Genomic DNA, 21,874 nt, shown 5'->3' on the forward strand with positions numbered 1-21,874 from the left:
AACCCCCCTCCTCCTTTTGGCGGCGGTGCAAACTGGAAGAGACAGTCTGGAATCCAAAGTCACTTTCATTCAGCTCAGTGAATGAGTGTCTCCCTTGGAATGCATCCCTGACAAAGACTTTACAGCGCTGGAAACAGCCCCGAGAGCCGCACAGATTCACCCTAAAACCATATACACATAAAACAATTTATTTCACTTTGTAGTGGCGCACAGGAACTGAAGGCTTCACACACACACTTCCTTTGGACAGCTAGAGAAGTGTTAGTGCCACTGGCATGATCAGACATGAAGCAACTATGCCTACGGCTTTTCTTTCTGTTTTCTTTCTTTCTGTTTTTTAATCATTGTGGTTTTTTTCTGGTGAGATAGTGGGAACGGGCTACCTATTTCCCTCATACCGTGTTTAGATGTAGTGGACGATGACATGGAGCAAATGTGGACATAAGGATACTTTTTTTTATTTTTGTAGGTGGGCAAAATCAACTCGAATTCAAACTGTAATATTGATTTTGAGTTTCAGTTGTGTGATTAGATTATGCATTATAACAGTTTACTGAGAGAAATTCTAATGGCATATTTTGATTGCTCTTGAGCTGGAAATCAAGCTGGCATGTTTACGTATTAACGACGTTAATGATTAAAAAATGCCATCATTTTACTTTTTAATATTTCTTTATCATAGGGGGCGTAATCATAATCCCAAAGAGATAATTTTGCTTTGATAACCAAAGTATATTATTTTATATGACGAGGTTGAAAAATGCCATAGCCTACTCCAGCGCCAGTTCTTGACGCAACGAAATTATCTCTACTATTATTATTGATACGTTTCGCATACGGGTTTTCCGTATTTTGGTTACGAAAATCACTTCAGAAAAAGTGTTGTGCAATAAATTTGATAATTTGGACTCCGTGAAAAATGTGACTATCACGGAACACCGCAATAAGTTCCAGTTTGGTAAAACGGATCCATTTGTGGCCTTTTTGTGGGAAGTTTATTGCACAGTAACTCTTCCTCGCGGGGGTCTTTCTGTTCTTCACATGAGACTTTGAACGACTTCTGATGTCAATTTTCCAATATTCATGCAGAGTTTAACCACATGCAATACGGTACCACCATCCTTCTTAGATAAACCACTGGGTCGACTTTCCCTGGAGAAAGTTGGCTGTAATTAACAGATTACACAGAATGAATAATGGGGCTTCATCCAAGTATTACGCGGAAGCCACCAAATGTCACCGTGCGCGTGTTATATGAGAAATCAGAAAACAACACGTAGCTCACATCGCTTGTTTGTAATTTATCCACCCTATAATTGACGCACCCTGGTTGTGTTGATGGGAATACAAACAAACAAAGCGCATACTTCCTTGACAATGAAAATGAATCATGTTTACCTGGACATGCACAAAAGATATTTTATTTAATAACTCGCCTTCTCTGGTTTCTGCTGTCTTATTATAAGAGTGCGAATAAAGTCTAATCTGCAGTCTGTCAATCTAACTTTCATACATTTTGATTTTGTTGTTCCCTTCTTAAGATTGTTTTCTTTAATCTGTGGGCTGATGCAGGTTTTAACTCAGTTATCTGTCTTTGGTATTGGTGAGGGTCCGTAAACAATTTCTCTTGTCGATAATTTCGTCTCAATGTGAAGTGACAGCGCCGTACTGAGGCACCAGCTCAGTCACACTGTGCCTTGCTGTAATCTATTGGTCTGGAATCTTACTTTTGAAATATGGCAGCTTAAGGCTGGTCGTTAATAGCTTTCATTTAAAATATAGAGCACTGTCCTCTTCAGTTGTGACCGTGTGGGATTTTGGCCTGTAGGCCTGGTTTATGCGTCATAGACCACAAGTTTATTTGGATCTGATGATCATTTTTTCTTTATATAAAATATATTAATAGGGAAGTTAATTATGTAAATGATCAAGGACGAGAAATGTCGAAACCATGCGGACTGATAATACCAATTTAAACCATATTTATTCTCATCACTGATTGTTTAAGCCGTTCTAAACTATGAATAACGTTTCCTGATTATCCTCGAATTTTGCTGAGATGGAATCCAACAAATGTGTTCAATATTAACTAACACTAAAGGGATAGAGGGTGCCGTTTGTTGTATGCACTTTAAGCATGTATTGGCGTTTTTATATGAATGTTAAGGTCTCTGCAGGCGGACAAACAGCCCATCTGACGGTGGACTAACCCAAGACCCTAGTCTCAGTTAACTTCACAGCATGCAATTTTGCCCCCCCCCCCCTCCATATTCTGGTTTTAAGTTTCGTGTTATATGATCATTTGCATTATTGCACACGGAAATAAAACAAGACAACACACGTATTTGTTCCGTTTTATAGCAGACTATTTTTAGCTGTGACATTGAAGAATGAGGAAATGAATATATGAAACAAGAAAAGAAGATTTGGTGATATAACAAAGAGCTAGTTCTGCAACCGAATAATCTTCAATTATTTAGTTGCAACTCCATTTGTGACAGATAAAAAATACAATAGAACAATATTCTGATTATGTTATCACTTTTATTCAGCAAACATGGGCAAACAAAAGAAAGGACGTACAGTATTAAGAAAATACGCACATTTCAATGGTGGACAGACTTGCACACGAACTCTGGAAAACTCGCACACGCCAACACTGGCGCACACGTGCACACTCAAAACATTAATGATCATTCACGGGATAAATGTGGACAGAGATAGAAGCTACATCATGTATTTATATGGCCATATGTTATGGTAATAAAGTCTCACTGAGCACTTTTTCATTCAGTTTTAATGGCAGTAGTAGAATAAACTGGCTTAGACCTTCAACCTGCACAACACACATTCACAAACACACACACACACACACACACACCCACACACACACACACACACACACACACACACACACACACACACACACACACACACACACGTACACTCAACCTCGCGCACACATATTTAAATCCATCACATTTAAGATCTTCTAAATTTACTAAACTTCTTCATTCTCTGACCATGTGGGAAACTATTTGTCTCAGCACAGACCCTTGCATCCATCAACACACACACACACACACACACACACACACACACACACACACACACACACACACACACACACACACACACACACACACACACACACACACACACCAGGATACGGTTAGGCATTATCCGGGTTAAGGTCTGGCGTCTGGCCTTTTAAATTTCATGGTTGAATCTGAACTCAGCAGCCATGACAAACACCACACTTCCGATAGGTAGCCTATAATGCACCTGGTTTTAAGTTGTGAAGGCCAGATATAACAGTGCTGTAATAGTTAATTTTCTTGTATAAGAATTGATTTGGAATAAAGTAAAATATATTGCTAATAATGACGTCATTTGATCTTTGGCGCTCAGCAATTGCAGAGACATTTGACAGTTATTTTCCTACAGATAAACTACACGTACAATTAGCATAAATATAACTTTAAGATATAATTTTGTTTTTTCAAATGTGTCTTTATTGTCAATACGTAATCAGTAATATCATACGCAGTTCGCTCAAGTGCACCCTTCAGCATTACTCGGGTAATTCCTACAATGTAACTATCGCACTTACATGCTGCAAAGAAAAGCCATTTTTATTTTTCGCTTCATCATCTTTAATTTTGAAATAAGGAAATTCATTTAGCCTTTTTATTCCAAAGCACTGGTCCAAAATAAAAGAACCAAATAACATCTCAACATTCATAAGAGCAATTACGCACATCAACACAATAGAAAGATTGCAACTCTGCCCACACACACACACACACACACACACACACACACACACACACACACACACACACACACACACACACACACACAGAAGGAGAGACACAAATAGGCTGGATTACGTTTAAGATTAGAGCTCAATACATCAACACACTCATCACCATTATTTTTATGTACAAATATCTTTCTGCACCAAAGCCACCACTTCACTTTAATTAACGTGCACCAGCTATGTTGTTATATACATCATCCCTCTGTGACTGTGCTGACTTCTTTCTGTTCCTCATTTCTGTTTTAGTGTTATATCACTTTCTGCAGCCCTGCAGAATAGTTCAGTTATTTCACAGGCTGCTCTCTGACAAGCTAAACCACAAATATGACATGCCCTAAGTCCTACCATTAGAGCCAACAGTAACATTATCCCTGATATGAAAATTTTCATGTAATTAGACCTTTAACAAACCTTTTTACCTCCTCTGCTTTGCAATCTCCTCTCGCCTGTCCTCGGCCTCTCTCTTTCTCTCTGACAGGAATTGTTTCTCATGCATTCAGCAGCGCTGGTGGTTTTAATGTCGAGCGAGGAACTCGGATGCAGTCTTATTAACGACACGTTTATGAACAATCAAATGGTTCTCGTTAAAATTTATTGATGGGCATAAAAACATGAACGGCCACTAGCCGAATATAGCCCGCTGTAGTGGGCTGCTTGTCAAGAATTTGAATCCCCTCCTCGGCTATCTCCGCAGATCCCATTTAGGGAATATTTGCTCTATTGTGCGCTCGTTAAAGCTGTGCAAACTTTATTGTTAGTGTATCCTGCAACCTGTATTTTTATTCCTCCTTCTCCTGTCTCTTCTTCAAGTAGCTACAGCTCAAAGCTCCTCTCTGTGGTTACAAATGCACAGCACTGCACACGAAGTTATAAAACACACACTCTATCACATTTGTTTCCGGATTGATAAAAATAAGAAGTGTCAACAATCCAATAAACACTTAAATGTTGTAACACTATCCATAGCAGTAACAGGGCGACGCTAGATTTTGCCAGACAGAGATTGATTACACCATCAAATAGTTCCTCTCTCGGTTTTAGACGTAACATGCGTGCGCAGGGCTGCACTGCGCCTACACGGATCCTGTATCTACGCTAGAAATGCATAGTTTCTCTGTAAGGAAACATGTTGTTGACTTTACCTCCAGTATGTCCACGAGAAAAAGAAAAAGAGTATATTCTTTAATCCCGTTTATGTGCATTGGTATCCCAGGATAAGCGGCGCATTGATCCACTGTACAATTTTTGTGGGGGTAAATATAATCACGTGTCAACGAGGCAGCCAATAGCAGCCGAGGAAGCGTTGAGAAATAATTACCTGCCTTGATTGTTCTATGGCTAGATAAAAAAGTACACATACACTCCATATAATAATCGGATGCATGTAAAAGAGTCGGGGAAGCTTCGACATGTCGACTTCGGGTCCCATAACTAATTATTATGTGGACTCCTTGATCAGCCATGAAAACGAGGATGTCCTTGCTGCAACTCGCTTCTCCGCTCCCGGTTCGCACGCAGCCGGCCCACGTCCCCCGTCTCTAGTACCGGAGTGTGCCGACTATCCTTCCTGCAGCTTCGCACCCAAGGCTCCCGTCTTCTCCACCTCCTGGGCCCCCGTCCACTCCCAGTCCTCAGTGGTTTACCATCCATATAGTCACCAACCTCACTTAGGAACAGACTCGAGGTATATGCGCTCATGGCTGGAGCCCATATCAGGCGCGGTGCCTTTCCATGGCTACCCGGGGAACGGCAGGCACTTTGGGCTGAAGCCCGACGCTTTCCAGGAGCACAGAGCCGGAGAGTGCCTGGGCTCCAGCGGACGGACCTACACGGATTATCTGTACTGCTCATCCACTGACGTGCGGGACAAGACGCAGCAGAATGCCCCTTCCCCCGAGCCGGAGCTGCTGGCTTCAGGAAAACATAAAGACGAGAAGCCGGAGCTAGATCCGAGTAAGTTCAAGCTCCTTTTACAGCCGGGTGGGAGTTTGGGTTTGGGATTGTGTAAAACCGGTTTAGAGGCATTTTTACGTCCCTGCATATAAAGTGTAATTATATACAGTTTAACCCCCTCTTTTCAGCTCAGATCCGGATAGCCTCTGCTAGAGGGAAAGCTTTGGGAACTATAAAAGACAAACGCTACCAGGCTAATATTGGGGCTATAAAACCAGACAGGGTTATAAACATGGACTCAAACCTACAGGAGGACGTTGAATTTGGACGAAAGCACCTTAATGTTAAAGACACGCATGGTTTTCTCTTTAATTGTCAAAACATGGATACGTTTTACCAGTGGATGCGTTATGACGCATTTTTACGAGAATGTTTTGACTCAGTACTTAACATACGGCACATGAAGCTCCTATAAGCCTCCTTATGTCCCATTTCCTTTTTATTTGTGGGCCTACTGCTAAAGAAAAGCCACATTTTAACCCTGTTTGATCCACAGCTATAAAACATGTGATTCAGCCATGCCACAATAAGTAGATAGTGTGCTTATCTCATATTATAATTTTCCTTTTATCTCTGAGTCCAAAACAAATTCACATGACTATTGCAGCCAACTTGAGGAATGTAGGGACATACTCGAGGACTTTCACCACGGACCTGTAAAGGCTTGAACCACGGGCGATTTTATGGGCCAATAAAGTGAATAAGCGCATTGAGTATTTTACGACGGTGTTACTCACAAGTTAAGGGGACAAGGAAGCAAATCAGTGCACTGTCGGATGGTCTGATGTAAAGATTCATTCCCTTTCAAGGTTTGAGCTTAAATGGTAAACATAAACAGTGTGTATGGTTTGATATTGTTTTTAATATTTACTTTGCATTGTAATAAATACACATGCGTACATTCCAAATGTCAGGAAGCTGTTTGTCTTAGTTTTAATTTGAAAATATTTTAATTTACTCTCCAAATATATTCACCTACTAGTATTCTAATTAATATATTTTCTTTTTGCAGATAACCCAGTGGCAAATTGGATACATGCCCGCTCCACAAGGAAGAAGCGATGTCCTTACACAAAGTACCAGACTCTGGAACTGGAAAAGGAGTTTTTGTTCAATATGTACCTAACGAGAGACCGCCGGTTCGAGGTCGCGAGGGTTCTGAATCTGACAGAGAGGCAGGTCAAAATCTGGTTTCAGAACCGGCGAATGAAGATGAAGAAAATGAACAAAGAGAAGAACGACAGCAAAGAACAATAATGTGGACTGCAGCAGTGTGAAAACAACACTAATAACCACTAGAAACATGGACAGCACAGATGTACCAAAACACTCCCCTTCATATTTATCACTTTGTTGGATTTTGTATTAATCTTCTAACTCTGAGACTGTTTGATGCTGATATTGTTATTTTCCAGTCCGTTCAAGATGTGTTCAAGAAAGAAAAACAAACTTCTAAGGAGATAATTACATTCTGCTTCCACTTCGAAATACCTTCTATGTTTTTTTTATCTTTCGTAAGAGAAATGATACAAGTTGCAGTTTGGACACGTTGAAACTGTCTGAAGAAAGAGAATACTTGAATTCTTTTGAATTTCACAAACCCATAATTTATGATGTGAATGTTTTCTTTTATGTTTAATTTCCTTTGTACGTTGTCGTGCAGGTGTAGTATTTTGTACAGAAACAGACCATCTGCGCCCGGACTCGCCAGTCTTGTATTTTTGTGATAGTTGTTGCTGTATTTGTGTATTTCTTCTTTTTTTTTTTGATTGTAGCGAATTTAACTATAGACTGTAGATATAAATACAAACATTATCACTAAGTACTTGTATTTTGTATTTATTGTACCTCACTGGATACCGTGTTTGTGAGCAAACGGATTTAAGTAATGAGTTCATGGCTGCGCAATAAGGGCCAAGCAAACACAGGCTAAGTCAATATCAGCCAAACTGTTCCCCTTGATTTAAAAACCGCAGGGATATGGAGTTACCAAATCAATATCAGCTACGTGTTGCAAACAGATCGGGTTTTTTTAAGAGTAATTAAGCCTCAACTATTTCTCCTCTTTATTACATGCTGTGGACGACGAGCATTCCTCCAAGTACAGCTGAGGCCTAAAGAGCTGCAGATATGGCGAGGTGGAAAACATCACGTTCTCTGCGCAGTTAAGGATCCAACAAGACAAAATTATATTTATTTTTCTTTTCATTTATTTGAATAAGTGTCTGTTTTTGTCTCATAAAACTGTGAGCCAACTACATCACAGCAATTACTAAATATGTGCGTGTGTACACATCAAATAGAAAATACGCGTAATGGTTCTATTAGGAAAGGCAAATTAAATTCTCAATTGTCACTGGGCTCAGCTTTGGCGCTTATAAGAATTCCCTTTTCATGTGTCAGTAATATGAGTGAGCTAAAGCAGTATGGATTTGAATTATTCACTTGAACTGAACTAAACATTCCTAAAGAGTAAATATTTCCTTGAGGCATGTGCGTAATGTAGCCTATTTTATTGTTCCATACTCGAATCTACTGGAAGAAAACATCATAGTACGGTTAATACATTTAAAAAGTTGTATCAGTTGGAGAAAAAAAAACTGTTACTAGTTTTCTTTTCCAAATTAATTACCTTCGTGATAAAAGTGGATTGCTAATTTTATAGCCTGCGTGCTTCAGGCCCAGCGGCGATCAGAAAATGTGCGACTAAATTTGAACATCTGAGCTTAAAGTGAGAGACAATTTCCCAGGTCTCACGTTTGTTTCCTGAGATCGGGCCTAAATTGCCCTTTTGTGGTGGCAAACAATACGGACAGGATGCTGTAATTTCAAAGCCCAATCCAGTGCATTTCCGCCCAGCTCGGACAAAAATGCCAGTTTTACAGCCCCTGTTGGAGCTCGGCTGTTTGTCTCAAATGCAGACCAACAAAGCAAACTCGACTGACTGGCTAGACGTCTGGGCTAAATTACTTTATGGTTTTAATGGACGCTGCTGCTGGACGCGTTCAAAGGAGAGTCATGCGCACCGGTGAGGGGACTCTGGCCTGACGGGCCAGCCGCAGCCCCCACGCACTTCATCACAGGAGTAGGCTATTAGCCTGCAGTTAGATGGAAAAAGTCAATAGTTAGTGTTCATGAATATGAGTGCTGCAAAGCACTGCTATCGCTTAAATAAGAGCAGTGAGCGCCAGTGACAGAAAATTAAAATCAACAACAATCTTCTCATCTTGCTGTAAAAGAGAGGAGATTGGAGAAGGTAGTGACACATATTGTCATTACTTGCTTCTTTAAATCAACTTTATTGAAAGAATAAGAGTGGTTAAACACAAGGTTTGTGGAGACCCTCTGTCTCATATCACAGTTGTTTCTGATTGGTGGATTCCGTCAGGTTTATGGTCAAACCTCAACACTAGATGACGCTGTTGGTCCACGTTTTGAGCTGGATCAGTGTGTCAAAGGGCTGTTTTTACAGCTCTGTGGCTTGGCCGTAAAATGAAGAGTAACCTATCGATGACAAAATGACAGATATGGTCATCCGCTGCATTTTGTGTAATCGGCCACAGAGCAGAGCTGTGGAATGCAGCGAGCTGCTTGTTGTGTCTGGCACAAATTGTGTGCGTAAACAGGACTGTATCTCGATTTTCTACTTTGCTGTTTACTGTTATTTTTATGTTGCCATATATGTTTCATCAGGGGCTGATTTTAAGTTTAGGTTTCTTGCGTTGGATGCATATGTTAACTGGACTATTGTGGCAGTTTTAGAAATTATTACCCAATTTTGACCAATCTTTTAAGAAGTATTTTTTTAATGCAAAAAAAAAAGTTTTCTTATTTAAGGGGCAACCTTTTAACATTTAGACAGTCTACTTTGGTATAGTGTGCTTTACCTCTGTGTTTGCATTCAATTCGCATTTGTTTTTATTTTTCATGGTGTTTATGAAAAAGTAAAAAACGCTTAGAAAGAAACACAAAACTAACACAGTAAAACAGACGCCAGAGGCAACAGTTACTCACATAAATAACACTTTTATTACACTTTTAGACAGTTGCAGCAGTATTATAAATACCACAAAGAGCAGCAATGACAGCACAAACAGTATTAAAAAATACAAAAACTTAGCTTACATCAGACAACACACATAATAATAATAATAATAATAATAATAACAATAATAATAATAATAACAATAATAATAACAATAATAACAATAATAATAATAATAATAATAATAATAATAACAATAATACATATAATAATAATACATATAATACAAATAATAACAATTAAAATAATAATAATAAAAAAATATTAATGATAAAATATATATATTATAATTTTATAATGTAATTGTGTCAGGGACGCACTAATTCTAATGCCTAATAATCGATGCGTTTATCAGTAGCTCAAAGTCCTCAAGAGTGTGCAGCAATGATTGGCAATCTGCATATTTATAGAGTGTGAACGGTCTATAAATTCGCGCAGTGAGCCTTTCATATTTTACGATGATGTGAATAAAACGTCAGTAGCCACACAAAAACGCACGCGGGCATATTTGGAGAGAGAGCCCATACACGCATTGAGCTGTGTGCGCGCGCTCATTGTAGCTAAACATCCAATGTAAAATTTTATGAACTCCTCCGTGTGGGAGATTTACTACGTATCCTCGTCGGTTTTACGGGGTCAGTAAGTGGCACCTAGTATTCACAGGTCGTGTTTATATTTGCGTGTGTCGGTGTTTTACTGCGCGTGGTGCGAGTGTGTCGCTCTGGCCATGTTGTAGCTTTAACGATGGAGCTATTATGTCTTATTCTTAATTTTAGATTGCTATATCATCTGTAGTGTTGTTCTGTATAACATGTTGGTTCTTTTAAACTTCCCGGATGCCATGTTGACCTCATGTAAAAGCATATAGCATATAAAAGGACAGCTATTTTCAGAAATTAGTGTACAACCTGTATAAGGGCCCGAGAGGGCAAACACCAACTCATTACAGCTTTATCCGGTTAAGAAGAGGTAATGTTCTCCTTATAATGCAAAAATAACAAACTGAACTTTAAAATCAGATACTTCATGTTTTACAGTCTTTCTATTTCAACCTTTCCACACAACAGCTGCATTGATCAGCGTGTAACAAAGCTCTTGTGATAAACAAAACATTGATCATATTTAAAGCCTCTTAGGTTGTTGCTTATGATTAGTGCAGCTCCTCTCAAGGTGGAAATATACGTAGGGCCCACGTCTGACCGCTCGTAGAAAGATGAAGGGGTGGGGGGCGGTGGTGGAGGAGGGTGAGGGTGAGGAGGGGGTGCCTGTGGTGGTGGGTTGGGTGGGAAGCTTTAAAAAAAGGAAAAAGAAAGAAAAGCGTCTGTGACTGTGCCGGTCGAGCAAGCAAGCTTTAAGCTTAGGCTATAGCTAAACGCACATGCATGCCATGAGCCGGGTTTGAGCCTGTGAGAAAAAAAAACAAACCCCACTCACGACTGCGAGAGAAACCCGATGAGAGGAACGGCTCAGAGAGAGTGAGCTGCCGTAGATTGTCCAAAGGGGCAGCGTTTCTCCTAGTTCCGGTTTGTCTGCCTGTGCGCTCTGCGAGTTGGGACCCTAAACAAAAGGCTGCCATCATCCTAAAGGAGATATTCTGCCGCGAGAGATCCCTGTCTGCTTGATGCTAACCAAACATGAGCTCCTATTTTGTTAACCCTCTTTTTTCTAAGTACAAAGGCGGCGAGTCCTTGGAGCCAACTTACTACGACTGCAGGTTTCCACAAAGCGTCGCCCGCAGCCACACGCTGGTTTACGGACCCGGAGCAGCCGCACCGGGCTTTCAGCACCCGTCCCATCATGTGCAGGACTTTTTCCACCACGGGACCACGGGGATCTCCAACCCCGGATACCAGCAAAACCCCTGCGCGTTGGCGTGCCACGGAGACGCGACGAAATTTTATGGATATGAAGCCCTTCCGAGGCAAACGCTTTATGGTACCCAGCAAGACGCAAGCCTAGCGCAATACCCAGACTGTAAATCGTCGAGCAGCTCTAACCCCGGAGAAGGACAAGGCCACTTAAATCAAAACTCCTCTCCCAGTCTTATGTTTCCTTGGATGAGACCCCACGGTCAGAATCAAACAATTATTTCCTATTCTTTCTGTGTTGCTCTGTGTGCGCGTGTGCATGTGATTGTGCGTGTGTGTGCCTGTCTGTGTGTACAATTTGCAATTTGTGTGCTGAATATTACTAAGTATCCACGAGTGTGTGTGTTCACTATCAAACGAAAATAGTGAGGGAACATGATGGGGCACATAGAACCTGTAGTGCAGGCTGTTGTGTCTCTGCAGCACATGTTCATACAGGGCTGAGCTGCTGCCTTCTAAAGAGCCTTTAAAAGCACTGTTACAGATCACAGCTCATGACACCAGCTCTTTGAAGTCAATTATCGTTGACATAAGATATTTCACAAACTCTAACCGCACTTAGGGGAAAGATGAATAAGTCACAGTTGAAAATGTGTTGGTGCCACACATACACACCTAGACACATAGACACACCAGTAGCATGCAGAGTGACAGGAGAGTTAGCTCAAACACAACATGCCCCGGTGATACAGAATCACCAGAATCAACCTTTAGTGGGTTTGGGGGTAATTTGACCCCAAAGGCCCACAGACTCATTTAGCCATGATCATAAGGGCTTTATGTACATATGACCTCTCCTCCATTCAGGGATCATTCTGTTAAAGCTATCAGGCTACATAAAGTCAACGCAGGTGTAAGCTCGGTTTCTATCCACACAGAGAGGTATTTACCATCAGTCAGAGCCCATCTGTTGTTACAGTGCAGCTTTATCTCATATATATCTTCTCTTATACGTGTCCTTCTCTGTTTTCTTTTCTCATTTGTGTGTCACTTAGTGGGTATGCATGTGTGTGTGTGTGACTGAAAATCTCCACCTGGCTTTAAGAGGCCCTGGAAATCAGACTTATGTCTGCAAACGTGCGAATCTAAGACAGGGTATTGATTTTTGTTTGGAGGAATTTGGAATCAGTAGCAGATGAATTAGGGACATGTTATAAATTGATAGGGTTTTTGCATTAATAATTGATTTTTATAATAAGGATATAGTACATTTTCATACTTACCAAAGTAAAGGTCACAGATCCCTCCTGCAGAGAGATCTGAAAATAGTTTCAACAATCAGAAATGTTGTTAGGAGTCTATTCTTTAAAAGATCTCTGTTATTATTATTTATCATTTCTTTTTAATAGTTATTTTTGTTTAAAGACAATCACATATGCCCATATTACATTTAAACAGATACTTTCACCTCTCTCTCTAGAAGTGGTTTATTTTGAAAAGATGAAAGCTGAATTAAGGAGCTGAACGATTAGCATTCATGCCAGAGGAGGAGAGAATGTCAATGAAAAATTAATTATAAGTCCTCTGAATGATTATTTTTATGGGGGTCCGTGGTCAGCCCAGCTAACCTCTGGCTTTATTTCTTTAAAGCCCCAGGAAGACGAAACGGGAGGCAAACCTACAGCCGTTATCAAACTCTGGAACTGGAGAAGGAGTTTCTCTTCAACCCTTACCTGACGCGCAAGAGGAGAATCGAAGTGTCCCACGCCCTGAGCCTCACCGAGCGCCAGGTGAAGATCTGGTTTCAGAACAGGAGGATGAAGTGGAAAAAAGAGAACAACAAAGACAAGTTTCCGGGTCAGAGAGGGGAGGCTGAAGCTGAAGCTGAAGCCGAGGCCGAGGAAGAGGGCAATGAGGACGGTGAAGGGGAAGAGGCCGAGGAGAAAGAAGCGGAGGAGAAAGAAGAGGAGAGCAAGGAGTGATTTTATGGTCCTTTTTATGGTTATATGGCTGAAAAAGAGGAAAAAAAGAGAGGTCCCATAAACAGAGGAAGAGTCACAAGGAGGCAGAGAGCGTCGACTTTATGACCACCCTTTCATTTTGTCAAGAGGGGACAGGAATCCCTCCAGTGTCGCTGTCATAAATAGACAAAATTCCCCCTCCCCATTAACCTGATATCATTTGCATTTGGATATTTCTGTACACGCAGATTTTCTGTCAGAAAACGTAAGAAACTGGCGCCCTTTCAAGAGAAAGGGGATTCTTTTTAAACGCATGTTAAACGGAAAATGGCTTAGCTGAATTCTTTTTATCACAACTTTGCTTTGAAAAATAAGACTAAGTATCAAAAGCATAGCCAAATAAGATCAAAACATGACCAACGCCACCCTGTGTTGTAAATAGATGAATAGCCTACATTGAAAAAGAACATGGACGTCATTTTTAAGCGAAGTGTAGGCCTATAACTTGGTAGTACGTGTTCAAAAAACATCGCAGCGGATACATAGGCTGTAACAGCCCCTGTTTAAACCACCATTTTTATTATTCTAATTATTAATGTTACTGTTTTACTCGTTTTCATGTGGATGGCCTAGACAAAGATATAGCCATTAGCTCCTCAGACATCTTTTTTCTAGGATTTACCAGGGAAATGCAATCGTTTGAAATCCTTTGATGCTACCTAAAACCTGGGGGAATTGCAATAGAGATTTCTGAATATAGAGATTTCATATGGTTATAATTTGAAAAAAATGTTCTATATCAACCTATATGATTAAGTTATGTATGTAGCATTTAACCCGATATACAGTATACACTTGTTGAAGACAATTTGTGAGTCTTGGGAAGACATCTAGCTCAAATGTTGAGATTGTAACCACGGCACTACCTAAACTCAGAGCCTTGCCCTTTTGCTGAATGTTTATTCCTCACTTGTGGCATCGCTCTGATTGAAACGCAAGCTATATTTCCCCAACAACTAAAACTGCCTATAACGCACATGTACTGTGTATGATAAAAACCTGCTACAATTACAACGAGTTTTAAAGTAAGGGACTTTGATTTTGATGTGCTGGTGATATAGCGTAGTTGTTTTTGCACTGAATATAATCTTTATGTACGTCTTGTTATATATTGATGTTAACAATATGCTCGTTTCCTGGTGTTTTCTCCTGTGAAAGACGGAATTGTGTGTCCCCGCCATTGTTGATGTAAAATCACAAATAAACAAGATGGCTCACAATCATTTCTGTTTTTTTATTGTTATTGCAGCCTTGGAAATTACCCCCCACCCCACCCCCTCTTTTTTCCCTCCCCTCACATTCATAAAATTGAAGTACATACATGTTTGAACTGAGAAACAATGCAATATGCTCTCTATTCATCTTTATGCCAATTTACTTTTCCCTCAAACGACTTAAAAAAACTTTTAGCTAAATGCAAGCCAGAGCTTTCACATTTTTAGACGTCATTTGATGCAAAATAATCACAACAATTCAAAGAGGAAATGACCCAAATGCAACAGTCTCGCTTTTTTGATGATGCTTTGATTTCAGCCCAAAATATTCTCATGCTGCAGCAGAAAGGGGGGGGGGGGGGGGGGGGGGGGGGGGAAGCAAAGCAAAGCATATTAAAAAGGCCCTTAAATAAAGTTTCTTAATTTAAAACTTTCCAACTTGTAGCATTAAAAAACGCCACACATGCGTTTGCAGATGTATCCGTTTACCTTTTAAGGAAAGGTTGAGAAATCCCTCTCACAGCGTGCACACTCTCCAAAGCCTGCGTCGTGTTTGATTCATCCTCCTAATAAGAAACTTCCTCTCTTCAGGGAGGACACGAGGCTTTTCTTAATGAATCTTGGGATGAATAATGACTGTTTAAGATGGGACGAAGAAAACATCTGGCGTGATGTTAATAATCAGACCAAATAATAATAAAAAATGAAAACACGAGGGGGGCTTCATCCGTCTACCATGTAACCATCGTTGTGTCAATGTTGGTATCAATCCTCCGGAAAGCATCAAATGCCCAAGTGGATATGGTGTCTTGTGTCTTATGTTGTCATGTTCATTTTGTTATGATGAATGTACAGATTGAGCAGCATGTGAGTGACACAGAAGTACAATCATCACGCGTCAGACGTACAGAAGTGCTACAAAAGTACAGAACATTTGGTTACTCAAAGTGTACCTGCAACGGATTAAATACAAACAGACTCCTCAAAGATTGTATTGACAGTAATGTGGTTCTGTTTTACCCACTTACACGTACTAACATGTCATCTGACCTGCTCTTTATCTGAATTTTCCTTAACAAAGGATGTTGTGTTTATTTTAAGGGCAACGGGGCCGGGTCTTTGCTCTTTCTTTCGCATTTGTTTTTATTTTTCCAACTTAATTGTATTAACTGAACTGTGTAATAATGATCAGCGCTGTTTTTCTGTAATTGTTCCAGCTGCATGCAGCTATCATATTCAATATCATGTATAGTGTGAGTAGTCCGTCTGCTTTTTTCCCGTACAGTTTTAGGCTATTTGAATAAACTGGAATAATCCATTCGACGTGCGTAAAATACATTGTGGACGCAAATAGTTAACAGTGACGGTTGCGAAGTGTGACTGTTTTCCCTCAGAGCAGTTGCGTTTTGTAATAAGGATTGTTACTAAGCTACTATAAGTCAGAAAATCTTAAATGACTGGCCTCGATTTTTTTTTTCAGCATTAAAAGTTGAATCATGAATTTGAAAACGATTGCCTAAACGAGACTGTGCTTTCTTTTCAACACTGAGAGGAAACGGAACTGTTTCATTTGTAATTTAGTTATATCTGGGATTTTTTGTTTCAGAAAAAAGTAAAAAAACAAAACAAAACATGGTTTCATTTATTCTGTTAAACTTGCTCTAACTGCATAGTGTTGCCTAACACATGACTTCAAAAAGAATGCTTTCCAAATTAAATTTGATCCATGTTAAAGTAAGGCAGGATCGTGGCGAACTGCTTTTAAAATTCTATTGTTTTGTCCTAAATTTATATGCTTTTCTTCATAAAGTAAATACGACTCTAGTCTTGCAGATCTACTTTTTGTGGCTTTTGCTCTAAAATGTGTCTCTTACATTTTTCTGGATGAGACGGTTTATTGCGTCAAAGCGCAGCCTTTTCACCCTGGGTGTTTATTTCTCTCTTTTCCTGCGTGTAGTCTTTTGAAAACTCCGGATGTGTCCCTTAAGTCACAGCTTCTCTACAGCACGGATGTGACCATTGTGTGTGTGTGTACTTTTACCACAGCGTTGACATTCCCAATAAAGTTTAGTGTACCTGCTGTAAAGTTTATTGGCGGTGTAAAGGCTCGGCTGGGATGCCTCTGCCTCTTTTGTCTGTATGTGCCGAGGCTCAGTGTGGAGATCACGGCCTGCAGGGACAACATGAACATCTCATGCGAGTATGTAACACAGGTTTATATCATTTTTTTGCTTTGGGAAATTGGATTTATTCGTAACTAAGACCACATGTCACAATTTAACGTTGTAAAGGCGAGAGGCCTTGCTCTAGTGGGATTTACGAGACAAAAGGTGCGTGAAAAGGCTTCAATTAAATTATATTTTTTTCTATTCCCCTCTTTCACTGGAATACTAATAGTGTTGAATTTGGTTACTTTATATGACTTCTAATGTGATGCGTTTTAGGAGCTGAAGTTAAGGATGTGATCTTCTAGGCCAAGTTGATGCCTCTTATTCTCTTAAAATTGTGAAGTGTTTGTGCGTAAATTTAAAGCGTAATTTTCCCCTTAGATCCTTCTTAAATTACAAGTCTTTGTTGGTTCCTTGTCATAAAGTTGCATAGCTGCTCTGTTGCGTATGTTTTCTGCAGCATCAAGCTCTTGCTTTCTAAGTAAAATAAAAAATAGGATACCTTGCAAACATTTAGAGTAATATTTTCCTAAATGTCTTATTGCGCGTGCACTTGGAGCATCTAGTTGATGTTTGGTGTGTACAGTGAGACATGATATCTCCTCACAGTTATGATATCCATCCTGGGATCCAGTCTGATAGAAATAGACCCTAACATGGAATTATAGTGTAGTCTAATTGAAGTTTAATTAGACCTCTCTTCTCTTCGTCTCCCTTCCTGCCTCCCCTCCCTCTCTCTCCCTCTCACACTTTTATTTCCCATTTCCCGTTGGCTTAGGGTACATCATGGCATGCAGCTTGTCCACCAGGGGAACTGTCATTTCTCTCTGACGCATGCACGTCTTATTTGTGACATATTGGAGAATTCAGCCTCGCGCTCAACATCGTGTGGCCATTTTTAGTTTTGTGCAATCGAAAAAGCAGAGTGAAAAAGATGGGTGCAAACATTCCTGGTTGTTAAAGGGAGAAATTTACAGCTGAGTAATAAAAGTTTACGACTGAATCCTATCTGCGATTGGCTGCAGCGAGCCACGTGGCACACGCTCTATGAACATGAACTTTATGCTGTTGTCTATTCTCTGGTCCTTCCCTTGTATCAGCAGCAGACTAAAGCTGGGGCGTAGAATTCTCTTTTTTCTCTCTTTTTAACTCTATTGTTATGAACACTGCACGGTGTTTTTGGGCGCTGCTTCATGTGATATTCATCCGATCTCCGACTTCCTGACAGAGGGATCTTCGGGGGACAGTCACCGCCTCTACCAACCGCTGCTGCCTGCGTTTATCCCTCCCGGAGGCAATAGAAGCGAGTCTAGGAAAGGCGAAAGAGACCGAGAAAGGCTGCTAGAAAAGGCTTTTCCAGACGCGCTGAAGATCCGAAACACCGAGGTGTGAAGCAGACAGCACAGCACGGGAGATGCGCGCTGTGTTGATATTCCCCTCTTAGCTGCTGCAAACAACGCATAGTCTGCCAAAGGTAGGATTACACATATCTCTTTCACTATTTCTCACGTTTTTAATGTTGTGTTTGGCTGGTGGTTGCTGTAGCTTAAATGATGGATGATGCAGAAGAGTTTGTGCGTATGTGTGTGCGTCTGCTTTTTGACCTGACCTGTAGCCTGGTTGACTGCTGATATACCTGGCTGCCCTCCTGTAATACACCTGCGTGTGTGCTTGTGTTTGTATTAGCCGCTTTAGCACATTAGCAGAGTATTTTAGGGCTGCTGTGCCAGTGTGTTGTGATAAATCGCCCACTGATAGTAAACTTTGTCATCACTCACAGGCCCCTCTGACCAGGCAGTGACAAATTACACTCAGAGCTCTCTGATGTGCTCTAATTATTGCTTCTTTCCATACTTGTCGTCACTTGTTATATCCAGCCCATGCCAAGAGCTTGGATAACATTTGTAATTTTACGCACGCGCGTACACACACACACACACACACACACACACACACACACACACACACACACACACACACACACACACACACACACACACACACAACATACGACACATATAGGCTTCAATGTGTGCACTGTGGCACACACGGTGTGGATCCCGGCAGTGCCCCCTAGCGAACACTGGTGTTACATGTGGAAGTGGGCGGGTGTTGAGGCTTGTTGTTTATGGCTGCTGCCTTTCGGCGGAGGTCCACTGCGGATGTCAGCTGATACACTGCTGCACGAACTGACACAGAGGAGTGTTTCCGACTGTCTCATTTGTTATTGTTGTTGTTGTTGCTGCTGCTGTTGTTGTTGTCAGCTCGAATAAGGGAGATGTTCAGTCAGATCAGTTTTTAATGTTTGAAAGTTCAATATGCCATGATTTGCTGTGAGATCCTGTCCTGTGACATAATCACTGACAACATTGTGATTGGTGGTACGAGATTTTATTTAGACCACGAGCAACAATCATCACAGATATCCTCATGCATCAAAACCAGTGTACAGCTCAGAGTAGTTTTTTACATAATGGTTGCCTTATTATGATTAAACACACTCCTGTTCTGATCATCTTTTACACATTTTGATCTAAATCAATATTTAGGCAAAACCCAGATCATTTTCCAAACACTTTACATGCAGCACGACACCATTTGTGGCGGAGACACAGATTTATGTGCGCAGCATTGGTGCGTAAATGTATGCTTACGTGCTTGCAACATGTGTGTGAAATCAACATTGAAAAAAATACAACATGTCTGGGGGAAAAAAAGGGTTTTACTAAATAAGCCTTGCACCCTAAGACAAAGTAGTTTGCTAATTGTAGAAGTTTCCAAAGGCATCATAAATACAATTGTGTGTGTGTGTATGTGTGTGTGTGTGTGTGTGTGTGTGTGTGTGTGTGTGTGAGAGAGAGAGACTCAGACAGCAGTATTTGTGTGCCTGTGAAGTTGAAAGCTAGCTGTTTTTTTAAAGCTCTGCTCCCTCTGTGTTTTATTATTGTCTGCGCTGCGACAAAATGTCTTTTGTGTTGTTCCAAAGTAATTTCATGTGTATGTGTGTGTCTCCTTCTCAAGCAGCACACACTCTCGTGCTTTTCAGTCATATGAAAATATGGTCTAAGCGTTGTTGTGAAAGCCTTTAAAGTCTTCAAACCTACTGTCAGCCACGTTGTTTGCTTTTCCCTTATGAAACATCTTGTCTGCTGCTGCATCAAAGCGCGTCTGGAGAGAGGAGAGAGAGAGACAGAGAGGGTCTGTTTAATACGATCCATTTGTGCTGTGAGGTAAATCTTAGTTTAAAATAAGAGGGGAAAAGCACAGTCTATTGTTTTGCCCTGCAGTGTTTTAAAAGCACAGATAGTCTGGCATAAAGCTGCATGCAGTCATGAATCTGTCCGCATCACCACATTTAGAACCTCACTTACAAATCCCGACAGGGCTCAAAATTTTGCCTTCTAATGGTCCTAATTTATGATGTGTGGATCAACATGCGCTCATTGGCCAACAGCTTCCTGAGTGCTTAACGAGCATAAAGTCGAACACTTCCGGACATTAATTGGGCCAGCCAGCGATGGTAAAGTGCTTATAGAGGGCTTTACATTGTTAGTATGTGAATTACTCCTTATTAGTCAGGTTAGGAGCGGGGGAGAGGAAAAAAAGCTTCAGAGTCTGAACACTCTTCTCCTCCCTCGCTGTGGTTTTAATCATGGCTGATAATGTAGAAATTTTACAGGTCCCGTACAACTAATACTGAGCTATGTTGTGGTGCTGTGTATTAATGTAGATTTAAAGGCATGCGTAAAGAAGCGTTCACATGGACGGGCCCTGTTGTGCTGCAGGGGCGCAGGGTGGTAAAGTTAGGCCTTCTGCACGAGAACCTTCAAAAGTTTTAATTGATATGCGGTGCAACATGATGGCAATTAAACTTATATCCCAGACAAATAACTTAATATTGTAGTAACATGATAATACATTTTCTTATATAAAAATAATGATCATTGAACGATTGGTCTTTTTGAAGCCTCCTTTACGAATTTATCTGATGACTTAAACAAAATAAATACGTACACACAAGTAATCAGTTATGGACGCTTATTATTAATATCAATGGTTAATAGTTAGTCCTATGTCAACTGTAGTAATTCATGATTTTCCTGCTTGGTTCTTTCCTTCTTCGCTGTCATAATTTCCTGCTAAAGCTCGTGGACCAAACGGCACCAGAAGCCGTGAATGTGATTTGCCTCACGGGCCGCAATAAAACACTAAAACACGAGGGAAAGAATGACCTTTCTAATTCTGCACACTGACTCCAGCTCTGCTGCATTCCTGCTCCTCCAGTCCACACATTGGCTTTAGTGTTCAGCCTTTTATTTACAGCCCAAACTTTATGGACCAGCGTGTTTCTTTTTCGCGAGGGGGCTGTGAATAACAATTGAAGGGAATTCAGCGTTTTGAAATTCTAAGACTTTAATGTAATTCTTGATAAAGTTGAAATTTGAAAAAGTTCAGCGAATTTTGAAGTTGATTTTTTAAATATGTTAATGAAAACAAGACTGCGTGACAATCGAAGTATCATGTAAAAGGAAACCTGCTGTCATGTATCTAACGCAGTGTGCTTTTCAAAATTTCTAAGAGAAAAAGCCAGCACCAAACAGCAGATTTCACAGTTTTCCTGTGTTCTTTTTGTAAATCCAATTTAAAAGTAATGTATTGTAGTTACATAATGTAGTCACTGTGTAGTTAAAGTCGTGAACACAGTTTTCATGATCAATAAATGTTTAAGTTTGTCATTTGCGTTAGATAGAGAATGTTTTTCAAAAATGAGGACTGCTTTCGCCCTACACTTTCTCTTTATTGCATCACTAAATCAGCGGATTCGTTGATATCAGAGAAAAA

The 21,874-nt window shown here is 40.4% G+C and overlaps 2 protein-coding genes across 2 annotated transcripts; both read left to right on the top strand.

Moving 5' to 3' along the window:
• The first annotated feature begins 4,556 nt into the window (after positions 1-4,556).
• Positions 4,557-7,575, top strand: hoxc9a (homeobox C9a). The gene is made up of 2 exons (XM_034695216.1): positions 4,557-5,776; positions 6,789-7,575. Exons 1-2 carry the CDS (start codon positions 5,233-5,235, stop codon positions 7,031-7,033), a joined length of 789 nt encoding a protein of 262 aa, XP_034551107.1. The 5' UTR covers positions 4,557-5,232; the 3' UTR covers positions 7,034-7,575.
• Positions 7,576-11,217: 3,642 nt separating this feature from the next.
• Positions 11,218-14,873, top strand: hoxc8a (homeobox C8a). Its single transcript, XM_034695217.1, has 2 exons — positions 11,218-11,891; positions 13,280-14,873. Exons 1-2 carry the CDS (start codon positions 11,456-11,458, stop codon positions 13,609-13,611), a joined length of 768 nt encoding a protein of 255 aa, XP_034551108.1. The 5' UTR covers positions 11,218-11,455; the 3' UTR covers positions 13,612-14,873.
• Positions 14,874-21,874: the final 7,001 nt, after the last annotated feature.

This window comes from Notolabrus celidotus, chromosome 11 (genome assembly GCF_009762535.1).
Source record: "Notolabrus celidotus isolate fNotCel1 chromosome 11, fNotCel1.pri, whole genome shotgun sequence".
Lineage (NCBI taxonomy): Eukaryota > Metazoa > Chordata > Actinopteri > Labriformes > Labridae > Notolabrus > Notolabrus celidotus.

What these genes read in the sequence shown, in the direction of transcription:
- hoxc8a (XM_034695217.1), top strand. Translation starts at nt 11,456, where the DNA reads ATGAGCTCCTATTTTGTTAACCCTCTTTTTTCTAAGTACAAAGGCGGC. An exon ending in TCCTTGGATGAGACCCCACG is followed by an intron (nt 11,892 to 13,279) that starts GTCAGAATCAAA and finishes ATTTCTTTAAAG; the next exon opens with CCCCAGGAAGACGAAACGGG.
- hoxc9a (XM_034695216.1), top strand. Translation starts at nt 5,233, where the DNA reads ATGTCGACTTCGGGTCCCATAACTAATTATTATGTGGACTCCTTGATC. An exon ending in GAAGCCGGAGCTAGATCCGA is followed by an intron (nt 5,777 to 6,788) that starts GTAAGTTCAAGC and finishes TTCTTTTTGCAG; the next exon opens with ATAACCCAGTGGCAAATTGG.